At 35.7% G+C, this 21,863-nt stretch overlaps 2 protein-coding genes and 1 pseudogene across 2 annotated transcripts; 2 read left to right on the plus strand and 1 right to left on the minus strand.

The window, feature by feature from the left end:
• Positions 321 to 4,126, plus strand: LOC104784088 (annotated as a pseudogene).
• LOC104784090 lies at positions 6,682 to 7,762 on the plus strand (the record flags this gene model as incomplete). Its single annotated transcript, XM_019244178.1, has 4 exons — positions 6,682 to 6,815; positions 6,902 to 7,003; positions 7,165 to 7,264; positions 7,435 to 7,762. Coding segments are annotated over 4 exons (513 nt in total), but the record flags the coding sequence as incomplete, so codon positions are not given.
• On the minus strand, positions 8,026 to 12,947 carry LOC104781445 (delta-1-pyrroline-5-carboxylate synthase B). The gene is made up of 20 exons (XM_010506118.1): positions 12,769 to 12,947; positions 12,353 to 12,424; positions 12,145 to 12,248; positions 11,913 to 12,015; positions 11,654 to 11,815; positions 11,216 to 11,493; positions 10,924 to 11,074; positions 10,675 to 10,839; positions 10,507 to 10,584; positions 10,282 to 10,371; positions 10,112 to 10,198; positions 9,938 to 10,024; positions 9,758 to 9,854; positions 9,571 to 9,674; positions 9,381 to 9,456; positions 9,043 to 9,193; positions 8,846 to 8,914; positions 8,663 to 8,729; positions 8,490 to 8,560; positions 8,026 to 8,403 (listed from the first exon to the last, which is right to left on the minus strand). Exons 1-20 carry the CDS (start codon positions 12,826 to 12,828, stop codon positions 8,295 to 8,297), a joined length of 2,181 nt encoding a protein of 726 aa, XP_010504420.1. The 5' UTR covers positions 12,829 to 12,947; the 3' UTR covers positions 8,026 to 8,294.

Consider the following 21,863-nt stretch of genomic DNA (forward strand, 5'->3'; position numbering starts at 1 on the left):
AATAAAGGAAGACACGTGTTTAAAGCTGGTGGAAGGACTGTTTTGTGGCTAACGGAACGTCGACGTGGTTGTTGGTGAGCTGTCGCACATGAGTTGTCACGTACGAGCTGGAGCACTAGAGTCCAAAGTCTGCTTTATAAGGAGAAGCCGTTGCAGTCGTCTTCTCCATTGCAAATAATCTATGAATAAGATCTTTTGTAATTNTTCATGCATACATTCGAGCTTGTGATGTCTGTCAACGCTGTAAGTATGAAACAGTGGCGAGTCCTGGTCCATTGCAGCCATTACCAATCCCTGAAACATTATGGACTGACCTCTCCATGGATTTCATAGACGGCTTACCAGAGTCAGCAGGAAAGGATGTGATTCTGGTCATAGTCGACAGGCTGAGCAAAGCAGCACATTTTATAGCTCTGTCACACCCTTATACGGTGATAACAGTGGCTCACGCATTCATGGACAACATTTTCAAACTCCACGGTTGTCCCAAGTCCATTGTGAGTGACAGAGACAAGATATTTCTGAGTTCGTTTTGGAAGGAGTTGTTTGCGATGCAAGGGGTGGAGTTGAAATTTTCAAGTGCCTATCATCCACAGAGTGACGGTCAGACTGAAGTGGTAAATCGTTGCCTGGAAACTTATCTTCGGTGTATGTGCAGTGATCGACCTTTTGAATGGAGTAAGTGGCTTCCTTTGGCTGAGTATTGGTATAACACCACATTCCACTCCGCGACTCAGTCGACCCCTTTTGAAGCTGTTTACGGTCAAGCCCCTCCTGTTCATCTGTCGTACCTTCCGGGAGAGTCTAAGGTTGCAGTGGTGGCTAAGAGTTTACAGGAACATGAGAGTATGATTCTGATCTTGAAGTTCCACCTGTTAAGAGCTCAGCACAGGATGCAGGCATTTGCAAACCAGCACCGCACTGAGAGAAGCTTTGACATTGGAGACTATGTGTTCGTCAAGCTCCAACCATATCACCAGCAATCAGTGGTGGTTCGTAGCAATGAAAAGCTCGCTCTGAAGTATTATGGTCCGTATAAAGTGGTGGATCGCTGTGGTCCAGTGGCATATAGGTTGGCTCTTCCTGAGAGTTCGCAGATTCATTCGGTGTTCCATGTTTCACAGCTCAAAGTTCTGGTGGGCTCGACTTACATTTCTACGGAGTTACCAATGTTGGTTAATGACGTTTTACTCAAGGAACCTGAGATCATTTTGCAGAGGAAGATGGTTAAACGTCAAGGTCGCACAGCTACAATGGTATTGGTTAAGTGGACTAATGAGGGTGAAGAAGAAGCCACTTGGGAATACTTATTCGACCTGCAGCGTCGCTTCCCTTCCTTTGAACCTTGAGGACAAGGTTCTCCAAACAGGGGAGCTCTGTTATAGGGTTTCCGTTATCAGAGTTTTTTTCATTTGAATAAAGGAAGACACGTGTTTAAAGCTGGTGGAAGGACTGTTTTGTGGCTAACGGAACGTCGACGTGGTTGTTGGTGAGCTGTCGCACATGAGTTGTCACGTACGAGCTGGAGCACTAGAGTCCAAAGTCTGCTTTATAAGGAGAAGCCGTTGCAGTCGTCTTCTCCATTGCAAATAATCTATGAATAAGATCTTTTGTAATTTCTCTCTCTTTTTCCGATATCTGTAAACGGTGTTTGCTCTTCTTATTGGAGTTGTTTCTTACTCTAGACTCTTGTAAATTGGGAACAAATTCTTTGTTTATTACGAACGTTGGTTCTTCTACCATTTCTAATAAAGAAAAGTGTTTTCGTTATCACATCTTTCTATTTTTTATTTATTAAAGAGTTCAACACTTCTTTGACAATCGTTTACGGAGAGAGGCGATCTCGATACGTAGCAGTCAAGTCAAAGGCATTTAGGGTTTCTTTCAACGTTTAACTATATTACCCGAAACCTATGGGCCTATCTAGTGGGCTATAAAGATCTGGGCTAACGAAATAGATATCATCCTTATTCGATTTCGATTTTGAAGAAACTAGCTTGACATCCGCGCGGGGTTGTTTTTAGAAACTTAAAAATCATAAGTCACTGGCTAATCAAACTAAAAAGGTCACTGGCTAACTAAAAAAAAGGTCATCATCAATCTTTCTTTTATCATTGGAATCTGAATCGCTTGCGAGATAACCTACCATTAAATAGACTAACCACAAATAAACACACACAACTTACAAGATTACACTAATTCAATAAAATATGCAAACAAAGTAAATGATTTATATTTATATGGAGGCTTAATTATCACTCTCTTGCCAAGCTGATGATCGAGTTTTCGAAGCGTTGCTAAGAGTGTTTAAAAGCCGCTATTTTAGTAAATCATACCCCCTCAGTGCCCCTTTAGTCTCTCGACCTTCCTTTGCCTGGATAAGTATTCATGCATCCCATTATTTATGCAACAAGGTGCTAGAGCTCTAATTGGAAACGGGGACAGCATCGACATTTTGAAACCAATTGCCTTCAAAATATAATGTTTCCGTGAATTTATCTTAATTCTTGTAGATCTCTCGATCGTGAACTAGGACATATGTTCATAAATGTAAGGTTCCGGAACATGGGGTTGGGGTTGCAGCCCAAATTTATTAAAATACGTCATAAGACGAATGTGTGACATCAACTTAATTATGTGCTTGTTATCCACACACACAAAAAAAAAAAACTTATGTGTGTGGATGTGCACGTCAGCACGTGTATAAAATGGGATTTCTGTTGAACACTTATTTATGTTCAGTGTCCTTTTTCCCTATATTATTCTCTTTTTATTGGTTCAATTCGAATTCAAGGGATTATGGAACATTGTAGACCCTGAGAATCTTTTAATTTATACTGTCAATAACATTACTGTTATATTTTTGATGCCTTGATTCCAATATGACTAGTAAGACAAAGTATCAATAACTTACGTACGTTTTGCCTTTACATTTCTCTTAGTACGTAGACTCCAAGTACAACCTTTTATTTCAAACCACGTTATAAACTGTCGGCCACTATTATTTATCCTATCATAATCCACGTTATAAGGTGTCCACGATGCCGATCATTCTCTTATTTTCTGAGTTAAGCATATACTAGTCTATACCATTTGTTCGATCGTAATAATATGATAGCGAGATTTGGAAGGAAAGATTATAATTCGAATTAGTTGGGATGTAAGCTCCCCTCCGTGTCCTCACCAATCTCCTCCTCTTCCTCTGCCGCTTGCTCTGCCTACGAGTTTTACCTCCGTTTGCCTGAACTAAGAAGCCTCTGGTCCTCTCTCGATTACCCTCACTCACTGGATCTCTGAGCCGGTTCTCAAACCATCTTTTCAAGCTCTTGAGATCACTTTCCGTTTAATCCTCACCGTTGCTTGTGACACACGTCCTTTCATAAACCGCCGCGAGTGGATCCGACGGTTGGATTCGCTTGCCACGAGCCAGATCAAAATCGTGGCGGCTGTTCCGGTTAGCAATGGCTGGAGCTCGTGGAGCTTGGTCTTGGAGATCTCCACGTGTTGTACATCGGAGAGCATTGGACAGAAGATCTTGTCTACGATCGAGAATGAGATGCGTTGGTGCAAGTATACGCTCGGTTTAGGAGAACAAAACCTAGCCGGAAAACCATATCTCCGGTACGACGCCGTTTGTTGCCCGGAGGAGCTACGCACCCTCAAGAGCAATCCTTACTCCGATCACATCGAGAACCAAATGCTCTACACTATTTATATCAGATTCTTGAATCGTGGATTTACGTTTCTGTGAATCTTTTATACCAAATCTATTCGAGGATCGAAGAGGGAAACTTGGAAAAAGCTTCTTCTGACGTGTACTTGCTGGAGAGAATCTGGAAACTTCTGGCAGAGATCGAAGATTTACACATACTGATGGATCCTGAAGATTTCTTGAACGTGAAGAAACAGTTACAGATCAAATCCACGACTCCAAGCGACGCGTTTTGTTTCTGGTCCAAAGAGCTGAGACACAAAAGTGTAGGTGGATCCCAACGGAGGTCCGAGGGTGCAAGAGGCGGCGATGAAGCTTTTGTTAAGAACAGACACACACTCTCAACCTTTTATAACTCACTGTAAAAGTACAATTGATAAGAGAATGGCTAGAACATCATCTTTCCCAGCTCAATCTCACCAAATCTTACATACGAGACCTCATACAATCACAGCATAAACTCTCTAAACAGACGAGAGGAGATATTTTATAATGAAATTAAAGCATAAAAGAAAGCTTCTAGAATAGTTTGTTTCAGATTCAAATTCAAATCACATTCAGGAATACAAGAAAACACAAAGAGATAAGGAACCTGTTCTTGGTTGTGAATTCTCTGATTGATGCCGGCATGCTATTTTTGTAAAGGCTGAGGTACTTTTTGCGGAAGAAGGCTGCCTTTGAGAGTACCATACTATATGTACCACTCCACCAAACAGACCACCACCCGCTAAGTTGGCTTTATCATTCTGCAGGAAATTGAAGTCAACTTTCACGTAGTACGCTAAGTTTCTTAAATAATAAAAGAAGATGATATAACCAATTCAAAGACCATGTACAGATTTCTTTCAATATTAATACTAGCTGTTAGATCATAGGGGTGAAGGAAGATATGTGATTCACTACTTAACTTAATTAATGGAGGGATCTATGAATTTCAGAAAAGTTAAAAGGTCCCTAATAGCAAACAACCTGAAGAGAAACATTTTGACTATTTAATGTTTACAAAATTAGATACGCGGTGTCAAGACTGAAGAGCGAGTAGACTCAGTCTGTCATCGTCTTTCTCTAAAAAAATTCACTTTGGCGAATTATCTCGCAGATCAGAGACGATGAATAAATTTTCTGGTGTAACGCGGTGCACAGTAAGAAGAACCCAGACCACCACGTGTAGTCATCAAAACGGTTCGTGTTAGGTTCGTGACCACGATCACGACGTTTACCCAATTTCATGTTGACGTGGCTCCAAAGCGGGTCCTACCTAAGGTTTTTTTTTCAAATGATTTTTACATATATGTTTGGTTTCTAATAAATGACTTATTTTTTGGTTCATCTGATTTTTTTATTATTGAAACTTGTTTTGGAATCGAAGCCCAAACATAGCTTATTTTCTAGAACGGTTAAAGAAAAAAAGCTAAAAGGAACGTAATGGCAACAATATATATGTCATCTGAATTGTGTAATGAATTCAACTCAATCATGGAGACTGTAGAATCCAATTCATTCTATTTTAATCCCAAATAACATTTTCAAAGTACATAACGATATAATTAGTATTCAGAAATATAAAAAAGTTTGAGAAAGATGCTACTATATGATTCATCACCTATGTAAGAAAAAAAAGAAGAAGTGATAAGTACAAGTTTGATTGGATAATTAAGCCAATAATAATCTGTTTAGTCTATTTTTTTTTTCCTTTGGTTAGTTACATCAAATTACTAAAGAGACTAATGTCGTCGTCTTTTTCTTTTTTGATTCATCATCTTTGTATAAAGTCTTTGATCATAATACGGGACCTCGTTGATCTTCTCATTAAGCACAGCGTTGTGCAATCGTTCTATACTATTGGTTAGTTTGCTCCTCTTTGATTTTTTTTCCTTTGGTATATTACAACAAGTTACAGTTCTTTTGTAGGCTAGATGATGATTCTCAACTCAACTACATTACCATGTATAAAAGCATTCTGCAAAGTATGTGCTATGACCAATTTTCCAGAACTGTAGAGAATAATGCTGATCTTCGGCCTCAGGTTGGTTTCATTCATTTCATATTGCTGCTTGTTCTTTATGTTTGTCATATTTTGTTTATTTGGCCTTACATTTTTAATTTATATGTACATGTACAATAGTTCTTGACTACATAGACAATCAAGGTAGTTGTACTTTATGAGAGATAATTAAAATTATGATCATACAATTTTCGGCAAGCAAATTTTTAAGAGAGGATATGATGGTTGCTGAAAATTGTATGATTATAATTTTCATACCGTGATGGTTGATGACAATGCAAAACATATTAGCTACTAAATGATTATAAGCTGATAAATTTACACTTATTTTACACTTTGATTTTTGTTTTCAATTCCTTCCTAATTTAATATATAAAATTAATAAAATTTTAGATTTTTTTCAGCATATAATATGATTTGAATTTTTATAAATGAATAAATATTAAAAATTGTCTTAGGATATTTGTAACCAACAAGTATATCCACATATAGAGCTCGGAATACATTTTTGGAGTACAATAGGGTGCCATCACTTTTTGCCAACTTCGGGTCGGGATTTTAACTAAAATTATAACCGATTCAATTATCTGGATCTTCCTTAAGATTGCCGAATATTTTGGGCCGATTTTTAATCCATAACATACTTATTTACATCCAATTAATGCCCATTGTATCTTAGGAAAGATCTAATTTGCATGCCGAATTTTTAGGACCGAGTTTGACAAAAAGAATTGATAAGCCAAATTATGTAATCACATCCTCTTAATCACATCCCTATAATATAGCAATTAATTCAAGATAATACATCTTAGAAAATATCTAATTTGCGTTTAATAAATGATTACATATATGGTAAGATCTTATTAGCTTTAAATGTACACTATTAATCCAATAATATCAATTGGGAATCATAATAAGAATATGTCATATCATTCATTCCTAAATCATAACTAACAAATCGTAAAATGTATATTCTCAGCCCGACACAGAGGTACCTGATGAGCCTTTTGCAAACGACTTTACCAACGAAAGCTCTCCAAAGATAGAAGATGACGATACTCGAAGCCCCACTTCGCCACAGCCGAGAAGAAGAATAGTGTAAGACTATTATTTGATTCACATGCCTTCTCAACTTGTAAATTCTTTTGGCCTTTATTTCTTACCAGCTTCCTTGATTGATGCAGGTCTACAAGTTCCAAGGAGCAGTGCTATGATACCGCTGACGCGGATACACCAAAACCAATAAAACTAGACTCTGCAGCTCAAGCGTATATTGACAAGCAGAGGTAGATTCTTCAATGAACTAGAAACTTTAGGAACTTAATTGATCAGTCTATACACTTTCCTTGGTAAAACAAAAGTTATAGCTATGAGTAAAGCTGTATTCTTTTGAATTCAAGTTGAATTTGCTACTTCATGTTCACGTTGGTGATTCATTTATTGACAGAAAGCTTCAAGAGGATCTAACCGATGAAATGGTGGGACTTGCAAGACAACTCAAGGAGACAAGTCAAACGATAAGCCAATCTGTGCAAAGTACAGAAAAGGTGACATGTTAACCACTTCCTTACGGTACCCCATTATGTGACATTGCATACTATCATTATCAATGGGATAAGAGAAGAATCTATATTTTGGTTCATATGGTTTTTTAACTGGTTTTATTGGTCCTAACATTTGTTCGTTCTTTCTTTGGTTGTGGATTCATTAACAAAAGATACTTGACTCCACCGAGGAGGCCATTGAGCAAAGCTTAGCGAGCACAGGGCACACAACCACAAGAGCCACAAAGGTATATTCACAAAGCTCAAAGACAAGTTGCTTCCAGTGGCTCTTGATCTTCGCCATGACATGTGTGTTTATAATGGTTGTCCTGTTGATCCGAGTCACATAGAAAATGATTCAGAATGTAAACCAAGTTTTTAACAAATTCAAAAAAAAAAAAACATTCCAGTCTCTTTATCATACAGTTTTGTGAAATTTAAGGTGACTTTGTAAATTCAGAGTTGGATATGTGAAAACTACTTTGTTAAGATATATATATTGAAGAGATTCTTTGTTTAGGATATTTTGTTTCGTGAGAAATTGTAATTTGACCGGTTTTCTTGTATGAGTCCATGATGAAGAAAGATAGCAGAGAATAGTTACTATTGTTGAAGAAGCTTAAAAACTTTGTCCAAGAATGAAAACACACTAAGATGAGCAAGAGCAAGATGGTTTGTAGGGTTGCAGGTTTTATTGTTATGACTTTTGAGTTCACATGGGTTTTGGAAGTGAAATTCGAATTTGAATCTTTGTGATATCAACAAATTAGAAGAGATGCAACTTATTTATTCTGGCATAGACAAATGATACAAACAGAAGTGGTGAATCAAAGTTTGTGACTTATAAGGAGTTTTTGACATGAAGAGAAGCTGCTAAACATTTCACTATTATCAAAGACCACTTGAGTAAAGGGATCTTATGATGGTACAAACCTCAAGTAACACTAAATCCTATGTGAAACGAAAAAAAATCTTCAATCATCATCATCATAGTAAAACATAATATGACATTAGCAGGAAAAGAGAGAGAGAACTAAATCCCATTCTCCACTGCCTCTGTCCTTTTTAAGACAGGAAGGTCCTTATGGGTGTAAACGATTCCATTGTCTCCATCAACAACTTGTCCTTTTCCTCTCATTATCCTGTCATTCATCACCACAACCATTTAAACTTCAGAACTTTTGAAAATTCAATGTACTATGGAAAGACAAAATAGACTAAGTTGTACCATCTCGTTGTCAATAATCCTTCTACTCCGACTGGACCACGGGCATGGATCCTGCTTGTGCTTATTCCCACCTATACATAAGAACAACAACCCACATTAACCACTCATTCATCGACACTTCTCTATTTATTCGGTTTAATAGATGTGATATAATATGTCTCTCTCTTCCCTACCTCTGCACCAAATCCGAATCTAAAACCATCAGAGAATCTTGTGCTTGCATTGTGGAAAACAGCAGCACTGTCAAGAGCACGAAATGTTAAAGAATTAGTTAGTTTTCCGTATATTCAACCTCCAACATTTTATATGATTGATTATATCAAAAGCACAAATGCTCAAGTACATGAGCTATTTACCTGTCTACTTGATGGAGAAATATCTTTGCGACTTCACTATCTTCTGTCACTATGCAATCCGTATGTGCACTGCTCTCATAAGATAAGAAAAAAGAGTGGCCACACTTATTTTCCAGCACATGCAAAGAATACAGAGCGGTAGGCCCTTTGCAAACTTTGTAATGTTATTATTAGTTTGAAATCAGTAATAATTTTACCTTCCATGTTGGTGAATATGATCTATAGCACCATGTACGTCTTCGACAATTTCAACGGTGCAGGCCTTGGAACTGTACTCGTGATGGAATGATTTTGTTTCCGGAATATTTAGTTTAGCACTTGCTCTTGGCCCACCATACAAAGTGACACCTGCAATTTGACACGTACACAAAATCTCTTTAAAAATGGCTAACAAACTAAATTCTATCTTGGTTTCAGTGTTTATGAAAACTTTCTAGTTTAATATAACTATAAAACAACAGTTGTAAGGCTAAAAATCAAGGCTGAAAGATAGATCCAATAAAACAGATTCATTTTCCCACACTACTATTCTCACCTTTGCTTTGCAGAACAAATATAATATCATTAAGAAAACCATTCTGCTCCAAATCCTTATGTAGAAGAAGAGTTTCCTGTTAGGACAAAATACAAGGAGATGAGGAAGTGAGACAAGAAGTAACAAGAGAACTAAAAACGAAATCACTTAGCATAAATGAACAGTAATGAAATAGGTAAGAATCTCTAACCATCGCATTACAGGCTGCTGGATAGTCCAACTTTGCATCGGAAACGATGCGCTTTGCCATGGCCAGATTACAAGACTTATCAACATATACATGACAGATTCCATCTGGATACACCCAAAAGGTAAGCCATATTCTCTCTAGGCCAATACAATTTAAGAACTCAATGGAACTGAACTTATAAACTTACCAGCATGGCCTAGCACTGGGATTTTCGTCGAGTTTTTTATCTGAGAAACAAGCTTGTTGCTGCCTCTTGGGATCACAAGATCAATAACGTCATCAAGCTGTAGCAAAAAAATGAAGGGTTTCAGTTTAGGTAAAAAGCGCTAATCACTTCTGGTGGCTTGCCATACATGTATCTACCTACCTTGAGCAAATCAGGAATCTCTTCTCTCGAAGTCACAAGTCCAATGAGTTTACCTCCAACAGTCTTTGGAATTGCATCAGTGATCACCTAAAATTTTCCGTGGATCTCACAAATTAGCCAGATAATAACTAAAATGGAGTTCACTCCAATCTATGAAACATGAGGTCGATGTACCTTGTGTAAGATAGCATTTGAGCGAAAAGCCTCCTTTCCACCTTTCAGCAGAAGACCATTTCCACTTCGGATTGCAAGCGAAGCTATCTGTTTGATTCATTGATAGAGCATGGTGTTCAGCGATTAAAATTTACATCTAAAAACATAAAGGACAGTGACTCATGGCATACCTGAACTAGTGCATCAGGTCGAGATTCAAATACAATCAGAAGAACACCTATTGGTGATGAGGTCTTCTCTAAAATAAGATCATCTGCAACCTGCAATAAGAAATTGTCAAGAATAATATGAATTAGACAAATTCCGCATTTTAATAGGAGAAACTTTTAAATCATATGAGGATATTCCTTTCCTGTATATGAATCCTAGTTTGAAAAGTATTGTTCTCAGATTACCTGAGTTTTCTTTAATACACGACCGATTGGATCTTCCATTTCAGCTAGCTGGCGAACGGAAGCTGCAAGGCTTGAGATCTATCAACGCACAAAAAATGTATAAGTAGAAATAAATAGGCCATATAAAGACAAAAATAGGTGCAATAGGTTTCATCACACAGTACTTACCTTCCCAGGCTTCATAACTAAGCGAGCTACCAGAGACTCTTCATATCCAGCTTCTTGTGCTGCAGCAACATCTAAATCGTTCTCAGCTTTAATTGTTTTCTCATTTGCTTCAAGGGCGTTGGCAATATCGAGTAGAATTTTCTTCCTATCTCCTGAAGACAAGGCCTGTAAGCAAAATGCAAATAAGTTGAGTACACTTGCAAAATAAGAAATAGTTTTATGACACTTGCATCGAAGCCCTAACATTACCTGAAGCTTTCTTGAGCTTTCCCTTGCAGCAACTGCCATGTCACGAGAAGTAGTATCTACGACCGGAGCCCACAAATGAGCATCTTGATGGAACAGGGTACCGACACGCAGTCCTCTAAGGACTTTACTTATATTCTCAGCTGCAAACCCACTTCATAAAAATAGCAAGAAATAAATCACTCTTCCATCCAACATTATATGTTGTTAGCTTATTGATCAGTACCTTCTATATTCTGATATTCAAGGGAAGATAACTACTAATAGAGATTACGAGTACGGAAGGGACTTTTACCTGGTTATGATAACAGGAATGCCACCATAAGCTGCATTAACAGCAGCTTTAACTTTTGCAGTCATACCCCCTCGTCCTAATTTGGATTTTTCGCCGAAAGTAATCTCGTCCTGGTGTTTTTCTTTAATGAATGTGTGGATTAACTTTGAGTTAGGATCACTTGGGGGGCCAGTGTAAAGACCCTCAACATCACTTAGAAGGATCAGAAGGTCAGCTTTCAGCTCTAGCGATAGAAGAGCAGCTAAGCTGTCATTATCCCAAAATATACCAGTAGAATCCTGTATAGGTTTAAGTATAGTGAAACTGTACATTAGACTATAAGTCTATAAGACGCAGCGGAACTAGGAAATTATTCAACATCATGTACAGTCAATAAGTAAAAATTAAATTTTTCTCACAGGTCCACGTCAAAGAGCAAAAGAAAGGCAATCAACAAACCTTGTAGGGGGCTCTGCGAGTGCTTATAGCATCATTCTCATTGAAAACAGGAATAACCCTCATTCTAAACATGGCTTTGACAGTTTCACTAAGTTGCTTCCTGAAATCTTTATCTCTAAAACTGCTATCAGTCACAAGCATTTGAGCCACCGTCACATCCAACTACCCAACAAAAAAGATGAAGAAAGCAAAACATCAATATTTGAAATACTTTTCAATAATCAAGAAACAGCCAAAAAAAAAAAAAAAGGAGCATCACCTGGTCAAACATAGTCTCATAGTAAGCCATGAGGCTGCTCTGTCCAACACCAGCACAAGCCTTCCCATCAAGATCCATTTGTGGCTTCTGGAGGTCTGCAAAACTGAAACCCCAATAGAAAAAGAATCAGCACAACAACAAAACAAAACATATACAACAGTTAAGACACACAATTCAAGCCTTTGGAGAGGAACACTAGAAACTTAAAAAGACTAGTTTCCATCACAAAAACCTGCTGTTGACTAATTGTCTATATCGAAGCCTTTGTCGACCAAGACCAACCGCACCAGAAGACACCAAAATGACCTCAAATCCATCCGAGTTCAATTCCGCAAGCTGACATTATATACACACAAAAGTCCTTAACAATTCTGTTTGTAAAAACAGAGCTTAATCAATAACTTCAAAATCATATGTTTCCCATTAATATATGAAAATACCTGCTCACAGATAGCTCCTAAACGTCCAAGAGCCAATCTTCCTCCTTTCCCAGTGACAACTGCAGTCCCAACCTGTTAAAATCAATCAAACTCAAACGAATCAATTAAACAATAAAAAAATCGATCAAAAGAAGCATATGGGTAGTGATAAAAATCGAAGATTTAGGATTCAAATACAATAAAGTTTCAACATTTTCCTCAGATTTCTCCGCCGTCAATAAAAAAAAAAAAAAAAACTGAAAACTTTAAGAAAACAATCATTGACACAGTACCAATTGACACAAAAAACACAGACTTCCAAATATATTAGACTCAACGCAGAAGATTAAACAAAAAAAAAAAGTCAAACCCAGAAATGTTATTGGAAGACAATCATCAAATCAACAAAGAAGGAAAAAAAAAAAAAAAAAAGGAACCTTGACGACAATACGCTTAACGTCCCTGGCGAAGACGCGGGAAGGATCGATCTCCGTCATATTTGTCTATCAAAACAACGAGAGAGAACGAGTCAACTTAGTCGGGACACAGTTTTAAGAAGAGGAGAGAGGACGTGAGAATGAGAAATATGGAACTGGATAATCCGGTGAGGGGAGATTCAACTGAGACGAAGCGAATGGGGTTTTTAAGAGCGTAGACAACAGTTGTGATATTATTCAATTGAACCCTCATGCTTTTTTAAAAATCATGTAAGAGTACCCCAATTTTTCAAAAATAACTTTTAAACCCAAATTTTCAGATTAGATAAACGTATATAGTTTTGTTGTGGATATAAGATTTAAGTTTTGTATTGCATGTTGTATTATTTTGTTGTCGGTTGTTCTTAGTATATGATTGCTAATCTAACCACCATGTAATCATATTTTTTTTCTATTAGTAAAACACAATGATTGTATAATGTTTTTGGTAATGCTATGTGTCTTATGTAGAATGCATCACTGAAACTATTTGTTTGTACTATTGTCAGTTCGATATCTTCTTATTTGTATGATAGAGTTAAGTTTTGAAGAATTCATCGCAAACATGTCGCAATAATATCTTTTTTTTAGGACACAGCATGTCACAAAATTTACAATTTGTAAGTTTTGGCTACGATTTAAAAGTTGCTAAAAATTCTGTGGCCAAATGGTCAAATTATTAAAAATTTAAGATTCCTTCTGTATATTTTCTATTCTGAAGTGACTGGTTATAGAATCCTTTTATATAATAGAAAGAAAGAAAAAAAAACTTACAATATTCATGTTTTTGAACTAAATTTCCAACCATATGGCGCCACGTGATTAGGGATCCTGATTGATGACGTGGTGGTGCAGGCTAAAAGAGATAGGGTGAACAGCAGAGGATAAAGCTCTCGAGTGGTGTGGGGTATTTCGGGAAATTCAAAAATTGGCGGCTGAGAGAGCTTCATGAACGTGAACAACACAAAGGGGGTAGAGACAACAAAGCAAGTTTACTTGGCAATATCTCATGAAACTATGAAACTAACAGTTTTTTAATTATTCATACGCGGCGCCACAACATTTCTTTATCATCATTATTATCTTTTTAAAAAAATATTTTGTTATCGTTGAGTCCAAAATTCAAATGATTTTGACACAAATCAATATGTGACACTAGATTAAGGTCGTGCTCTAGCACACGTTAAAATTCATTTTATTTATATTATATTTTTTTCTTTTATTTAAAATATAATTTATATGATTATTTTTAAAAGTTTTTTAGATAAAATATTATGTAATAAAATCATATGCTAAATATAATGATTTGAAAAAGACACTGATTTTGTAAGTTTTATATTGTTAATGATTTTAGATAAGTACCCGTGCTATAACACTGGTTAAATTTATTTTATACAAAATTTTGTATATTTTCTATTTTAAAATAAAATTTTAATATGTTGTATTAGTTTATGTATGTGAAGTTATTTCAACAATGTATATTCTACCTCATGACTTGAATGTCATTATAAGACATAATTTTGTGAATTTGGTTTTTAAAAAGCGAGTTATTATATTATGAGTAATTTAATATATTGTTATACTTTTTGTTTTAATATACTTGGTTTTTTAAAATTCTTTCATATTATTATTATTGACATTGCTATAACAAACCAATTTAGAGTGTTTATAGTTTCTAACTTTAATATCAAGTTTCAATATTTTTAAAAAATTTCAAAATAAATTATTTAAAGTTTATTATATTATATAAAACTATAAAATTCAACAAAAAAGTATGAAATTGAATTTTAAATATTCAAATTTTGACCCGTTACTCAGTAAATTTTTTTTTTTTGTCAACCATTGGGCCACAACTGGCCGGCCTATTAGCCAAATGACTCAATCCCGGGTGTGATGGTGCCTTGTGCAATAAGGACTTACCATTGGCCATTGTACTAAGGTAAATTTTTTAATTCAATAGATATTATTTTTAAAGAATAATATTAATAAAAATTGAATATTTTATAGATTGAATCATTTGTATTTGTTTTTAAAAATTCAACTTATGGTATATCCGGAAATAAAACTATTTTTTAATTATAATAAATAATATAAGAATTTATTTGTTTCACAAAATATACTCATATATAAAAATAATAACTGAAGTATAATAATAATTAACAAATTAATATGTTAAGTTAGATATCAAAGATTTTATTGGATGAAAAAGAGTAATAATAACCACTGTATTTATAACAATCACTCGTTTGATTAAAAAAGAGTAATAATAATACCAATCACGAATGTAAAAAACTCTTCCCTTTTTTTAGAAAATTGAATTCACTTTCTATCTTTTCAGATAAAGTTTTATTTAATATCATGATTCATGGTGAGATTTTAATTAGTTGTATATGTATATATGTGTTTCTTTGAAAATAATTCGTTACTTGCATCTGTTTCTTTGAACGTAATTGCCATTGGTATATCAAATATTTTTTTTGATATGTCTTTTTATTTAATTGATCAAATTATTTATATATTTTCTTTGTCTATTGTCGTCTGTATATATCCCACGGTAATGACTAAAGGTCAGTTGCCTCCCAAACCTATAATTTATATAAATCTTTGATAGTTTGTATTTTGTAAAGGTCCACCTATATAAATTAAAAGCTTCGAGTGTCGAGTCTAATTCTAATTATTAGCCTTCCACGCAAGTTTGTGAATGGAGGTTAATTGTCCCACATAAAAACACCTAAATTAGAATTGAAAGAAATTAATGATTCACACCAATATACAATGTAATGATCAGAATCCGACGCAAACACTATATAGCGACTTTACGCCAATTAGTCTTAACTCCAATTGTATTGTATCCCGTATTTATTTATACTTAGTAGTGAATCTTGTATCCCATATTTATACTTAACTTTTGATTATCAAAAGCACTTGTTACTTTTGCTATTAGTATTGAGTTTTTTTAGTAGCTAGTGCAAATTTTCTTCAATAACATCCTTTATCTCATTAATTAAAACAAGATCCGGTTGATCAAATAGGAATGTGAGTGATGATTCTTACAGTAGATTTGCATGTACTGAAAATGGATGTACTGATAATGGATGTTATCGAAGAAGATTTGCAAAAGATGTGGGTTGGAAGTTTTTTTATTTCTGCAGAGAATGATGATCAGAGCTGGCAATATGCATGAGCTATATTGGAAGAATGATGATATTCTTATTTTGAGGAGGAACATCTTGGAGGCATGTTATAAAACATGTTTGGAGCTTAGTGAGTCTGTCTATAGGCTAGAAAATGAGAAGAATGTTGATAACTCATTAATGCTTCTATCTTCTCTTTTTGAACTTGAGTGATGACTGAATCAAAATCTGCAAAAATAAATGTTAGACAATGGATGTAAGTAGACATAAATCAAAATCACATACAATCTACATGGGAATGATTGTAACTTACCATCTATGTTGTCTCCCCTCTTGTTTTATGCTCAAGATGAATTTTCGATAGAACATACACACGAGTTTTTCTACGAATATTCTTGGAGAGATGACAAGGTAGTTCACAAGCGACACACTCAACAAGCTTTTCTGCAAGCAAGTTTTTAAGAGAGGATACGATGGTTGCTGATAACGCAAAACAGATTAGGTACTAATGTGATAAAAACGAGAGACCCAATACATAAGGTATGAGAGTTTTTAGTAGCTACTAATTAAATATACATATATTTTTTTGAAAATCAAGCTCATATATTAAATTATCGGAGATGACTCTTTTTGAGAGAGAACCAGTTATGTAACAAAGAGTTTACATGAGAAAAACATAAATCTCGTGCTCTTGCACATTTCGCAAGTTTATCGGCACGAATATCTCTCGAGAAATCTATATATTACTAAAATTAGCAAATTTATCTCTGAAATAAGTAAAATCTTTCATTTCTGATGAAAATGTTGGTCAATCCACTATATTAGACGTCATTTTTAGGAGGTATGAATAATCCGTAGCTAGTTAAGTATATATATATATATATATGCATATATTCTTCTATCATAATGATACAATATCTCTAAAAAATTGTTTTTTTAATATAATTTTTAATCGAAAAAGAAATATCCTAAACAAATGAAAAAGTTATACGACACGCGTCCTCCTCTATAATTCTAGCACAAATCTATTTTCGCCTGTGAAGCTAAGATCCAAACAATATAAGTTTATATCAATATATACGTATGTCTTTCAAGCTCCAACGTCTGTCCAATCTCTATCAAAATTTTAACATCCGTTTAGACTACGTACGCTTCTAATAAACAATTTCACACGGCAGTAAAATGATTATAATCGGTAATCCTTTTGCTAGTCTGCTTGCTACAAGCCTACAATGCAATTGTTTCCACCAACCAAAATGATGACAAGGAATAATATGCGACTATATATCTTGGTTTGGGATGTAGGATGAAAACGTAAGTGCTAAACGGTTTGGATCTTTAACACTAAATATCGAACAGAAATTCAAATAACTCTCTTTTATTAGAAAATAAGTTCTTACAAGGTTTCTCCTTAACTCTATTTTGTAATCCTATTAAGCTTTTAGCCTTCTTTGAATCTTTAAGCTATTCTTTCTCTAAGCTTAAGATTCAATGCTAGGATCTCTCAATCTATGAAGTGCTGATCTTTTACAATAGGCTAATTCCCAATTCTAATCAGAATTCTTAAATTTCTTTTTCTTTATAGTTTAGGAAATTAACAATCTTTCTTTGTAAAACTTCCTTTTATCCTTATAACAAGAAAGTCTTTACTCTTCCAGAAACTTCTTCTTGCTTCATGTGATTTCTCTTAACCGCTTTAATAGATTTCCTCTTTGGTTTAATCCCGCTGATCCACATCTTGTACTACTTTTGTTTTAGTACAACACTTATGTCAATAGATGCATCTTCAATCTCCCCCTTTTTAACCTTATGCTTCTTCAAGCAACCAAGTTCAATAATTCTAGCAATTTAAACTTATCACATAATATTTTTCAAGAGTCTGAAAACTTAACAGACGCAAGAACATCCGAAAAGACAATCAAACCAAACTGCAAAATGTTTTAGAATTGAAACATCCAAAAAGAACTAAAACCAGAGAACATTCTGACTTGATGCTAAAACCGGAAAACATTCTAACTTGATGCTCCCCCGCAAACGTGACACTCCCCCATAAACTGATCCTTCTCCCCCTGCTTGAAGAGTATACATGTTAAAAACCAATCAAATCATCTTTGACATGGGATGATTCTGAGTCAAACGATACACAACTCCAAAAAGATTTTGTAGCACTCGAGCTGTATCAATCAGTGCTCCATAGACCAACTCCGGATCATTCCGTCCTACTACTGACATATGAATGCTCCCAAGCTCAACATCAATATAATTCTGACCAGGAGCCGCAACAGGAGGTGATTCAGATGACACCGGTGGAACATAATAATTAGGACACTCAGGAAACTTAGCAGCATATGCCCTTCCAGTGCGAGCATCTTTCCGATATGCTATAGGTTTGTCAAAAACTTCTGAATCGGTTATGTCAAGCTTCTTCTGATGCATAAGAACCTTAAAAATGGTCCTAGGAAACATCAACCAACGAGAATCCTGTTTCTTAATTTTAGCCAACTCAACCACCTGATCATATACCATTTTCCCAAAATCAAAACGAATTCCTTTGAAGATTTTGTAAACAAGCCTAGCCCGCTGCTCAGACACATGATTCCTATGAGACGATGGTATCCAATTATAACCTGAAATGCTGAACAAAGCCCCAAATGCAGCTGGTAGATCCCTTGGATTCATCTCATCCCACTCAAATTTTCAGCAATCTTTTCAAGACTAAGTAATTCAACAGCTGCAACAGCATGTGTCTCTGCTTCAGACAAAGGTGGCTGATCAAAAACCCGGTTAATGACAGCTAGAGAAAAATCATAAGTGTGACCACGAACCAATACTTCTATACCATCAACTGAAGCTTTTTCAGGTAAATTAGCATAAAACTCAGCAATAACCTCCTTCACATAAGAAGCCAAACCTTCAACACTAGCAGGAATTCCCATTTTCTTAATCAAATCAAGACATCCCCATTCATATTTTGCATCAAGATCTACAAGACGTTCCTTGGTAAACTTCCTAGAACTAAAAGATTTATACCTTGTTTGAGCCGAACCCGAAGTGAAAATCTTTGGATCAAACTTTGATGTCGACTTCATGCGAGTTGAACTCGATTCCCCTGTTTTCCTTGTTTTCTTCGGTGGCGTAAGACCAAGCTTTTTGTGCACTCGCTTCTTCCTAGCCATTCGCTCCACCTGTTCTTGAACCGATACTTCAATAGGATCAATTTCATCACCCGAAAATTCTGGTTCTTTCCCCTTTTTAGATTTGTGAACTTGATCAATCAAACCCTCAACCGCCGGTTCATCTGACTCCGTTTCTTCGGATTCACCCAGATCGACATCACATGCAGTTCCAAACGATTCGTCATTCTGACCTTGGGTCTTCTCCGCCGAAGACGAGTCTTCCGAATACGGAACCAGAACCGGTGCATGCTCAAATTCCTCGATTTCTTCATCAATCAAATGTGGTCTATTTTTGTCACCATCTGTTCGCTTTTCAGATCCACCTCTCCTGTTAATCTTCCCTCTGCAAGTTGCGGTCACCATTGTTGTGATTTGAAGCTTCAAAATCTTTGTTGTTCTCCCTTTGCTCCTTAGGTTTTTTTTTTTTTTTCGAGACTCTTCTTCTTCTAACCGCGAATCCTTCTTCTCCTTTTTTATAAAAACAAAAACCCTTCTTTTATTCAGCCCAAGCCCATAACCTTTTAAACCATAAACACACAACTGATCCATTTTCTCAAATAACTTTCAACAACTCTTGAACCAGTTCTTGTACCACGAGTATACACTCATATTGTACAAACACCAATTAGATTCCTCAACATCACAAATCTCTGAAAATTTAAAGCTTTAGTGAACAGATTAGCCAACTGCATCTCAGTGGATAAATGATCAATATGGACTTGCTTGTTTTCCACAAGCTCTCTAATAAAATGATGCATTACATCAATATGCTTTGTTCTTGAATGCTGCACAAGATTTTTTGAGAGATCAATTGCACTTTTATTGTCACACAAAACTTGAAGAATTCCTGAGTCCATACCATAATCTGCAGACATTTGCTTCATCCAAAGCAGTTGAGTACAGCAACTTCCCATATCAATATATTCTGACTCAGCTGTTGATAATGATGCAGAATTCTGTTTCTTACTTAACCAAGAGATTAAGTTATTCCCCAAAAAGAAACAACCTCCACTTGTACTCTTTCGATCATCCAGACTTCCAGCATAGTCTGCATCACAATATCCCACTAAACTTGAATTCGACCCTTTTGACATCCAAAGACCGAGATCAAGTGTTCCCTTGACATACTTAATAATCCTTTTCACAGCTTCTAAATGAGATTGCTTAGGTTTTGCTTGATATCTAGCACAAACTCCTAAACTGTAGCATAAATCAGGTCTGCTAGCTGTCAAGTCTAACAAACTTCCGATCATTCCTCTATACAAAGTCACATCAACATTTTGCCCTTTCTCATCCCTTGTTAACTTCTTTGACGTACTCATTGGAATGACTGCTTCTTTGCACTTTTCCAGCTTAAACTTTGTCAGTAACTTCCTTGCATAGGTACTTTGTGACACAAATATCCCTTCATCTGTTTGAGTGATCTGCAATCCCAGAAAATACTTCAATTCTCCAACAAGACCCATTTCAAACTCTTGAGACATATTCTCCACAAACTTATTCACCAAATCTTGTGATGTGCTTCCAAAAATGATATCATCCACATAGATTTGTACCACCATGATGTTTTGGTCTATGGTTAATATAAACAAGGTCTTGTCTACATTCCCTCGTTCATAACCTTGCTGCAACAGAAAGTTTGTCATCCTTTCATACCATGCCCTTGGAGCTTGTTTCAAACCATACAAAGCTTTCTTCAGACTATAAACATAATCTGGATTTCTTGAATCTTCAAAACCTTTAGGTTGTTTCACATATACTTCCTCTTGTAAAATCCCATTTAAGAAGGCACTCTTTACATCCATTTGAAACACTTTGAAGTTCATGATACATGCCATTCCTAAGAAGAACCTTATTGATTCAAGTCTTGCTATTGGAGCAAATGTTTCCTCAAAATCAATTTCTTCAATCTGTGTATATCCTTGAGCCACCAATCTAGCCTTGTTTCGAACCACTGTCCCATTCTCATCAGTTTTATTCTTGAAAATCCATTTTGTTCCTATCACATTTACATTGTTATGTCTAGGAACTAACTCCCATACCTCATTTCGCTCAAACTGCTCTAACTCCTCTTCCATTGCTAAAATCCATGAGTTATCATCTAGAGCCTCATTATGATTCTTAGGTTCAAAGAATGAGACGAAACACTCAAAATGGACTTTTTCCTAGCTAGCAAAATTGCTCTCCATTTTCTTGAAATCAATCTTAATTCCTCTGGTTTTCATACCTTCTTTGAGATCTCCTATAACATCTGATGCTGAGTGATTTTTATGAATTTGCAACAATGGTTCTTGACTGTTTCTCACCTTTTCTTCAGTTTTGATAGCTTCCACTTCTTCTGGTTCATTTATAGTCAGCTCCTCTGATTCACTGTCAGACTCACATCCTGTCCATTGGTTAAATGAATAATCATCAAAGACCACATTGACTGATTCGAATATGGTCCCCAACCTCTTGTTGTAGATTCTAAAAGCTGTACTACTCTCTGAGTAACCCAGAAAAATTCTTTCATCACATTTGGAATCAAATTTTCCAAGATAATCTTTATCATTCAAGATGTAACATTTGCACCCAAACACATGGAAATAACTCAGATTCGGAATTTTTCCTTTCCAAAGCTCATAAGGTGTCTTGGTCGAGTTCTTCCTCACATATACTCGATTTATGATGTAACAAGCTGTGTTTAATGTTTTTACCAGAATCTTTGTGACACATGATTTCCATGGATCATTGCTCGAGCCATTTC

The sequence above is a fragment of the Camelina sativa genome, chromosome 4 (assembly GCF_000633955.1).
Source record: "Camelina sativa cultivar DH55 chromosome 4, Cs, whole genome shotgun sequence".
In the NCBI taxonomy this organism is placed as follows: domain Eukaryota; kingdom Viridiplantae; phylum Streptophyta; class Magnoliopsida; order Brassicales; family Brassicaceae; genus Camelina; species Camelina sativa.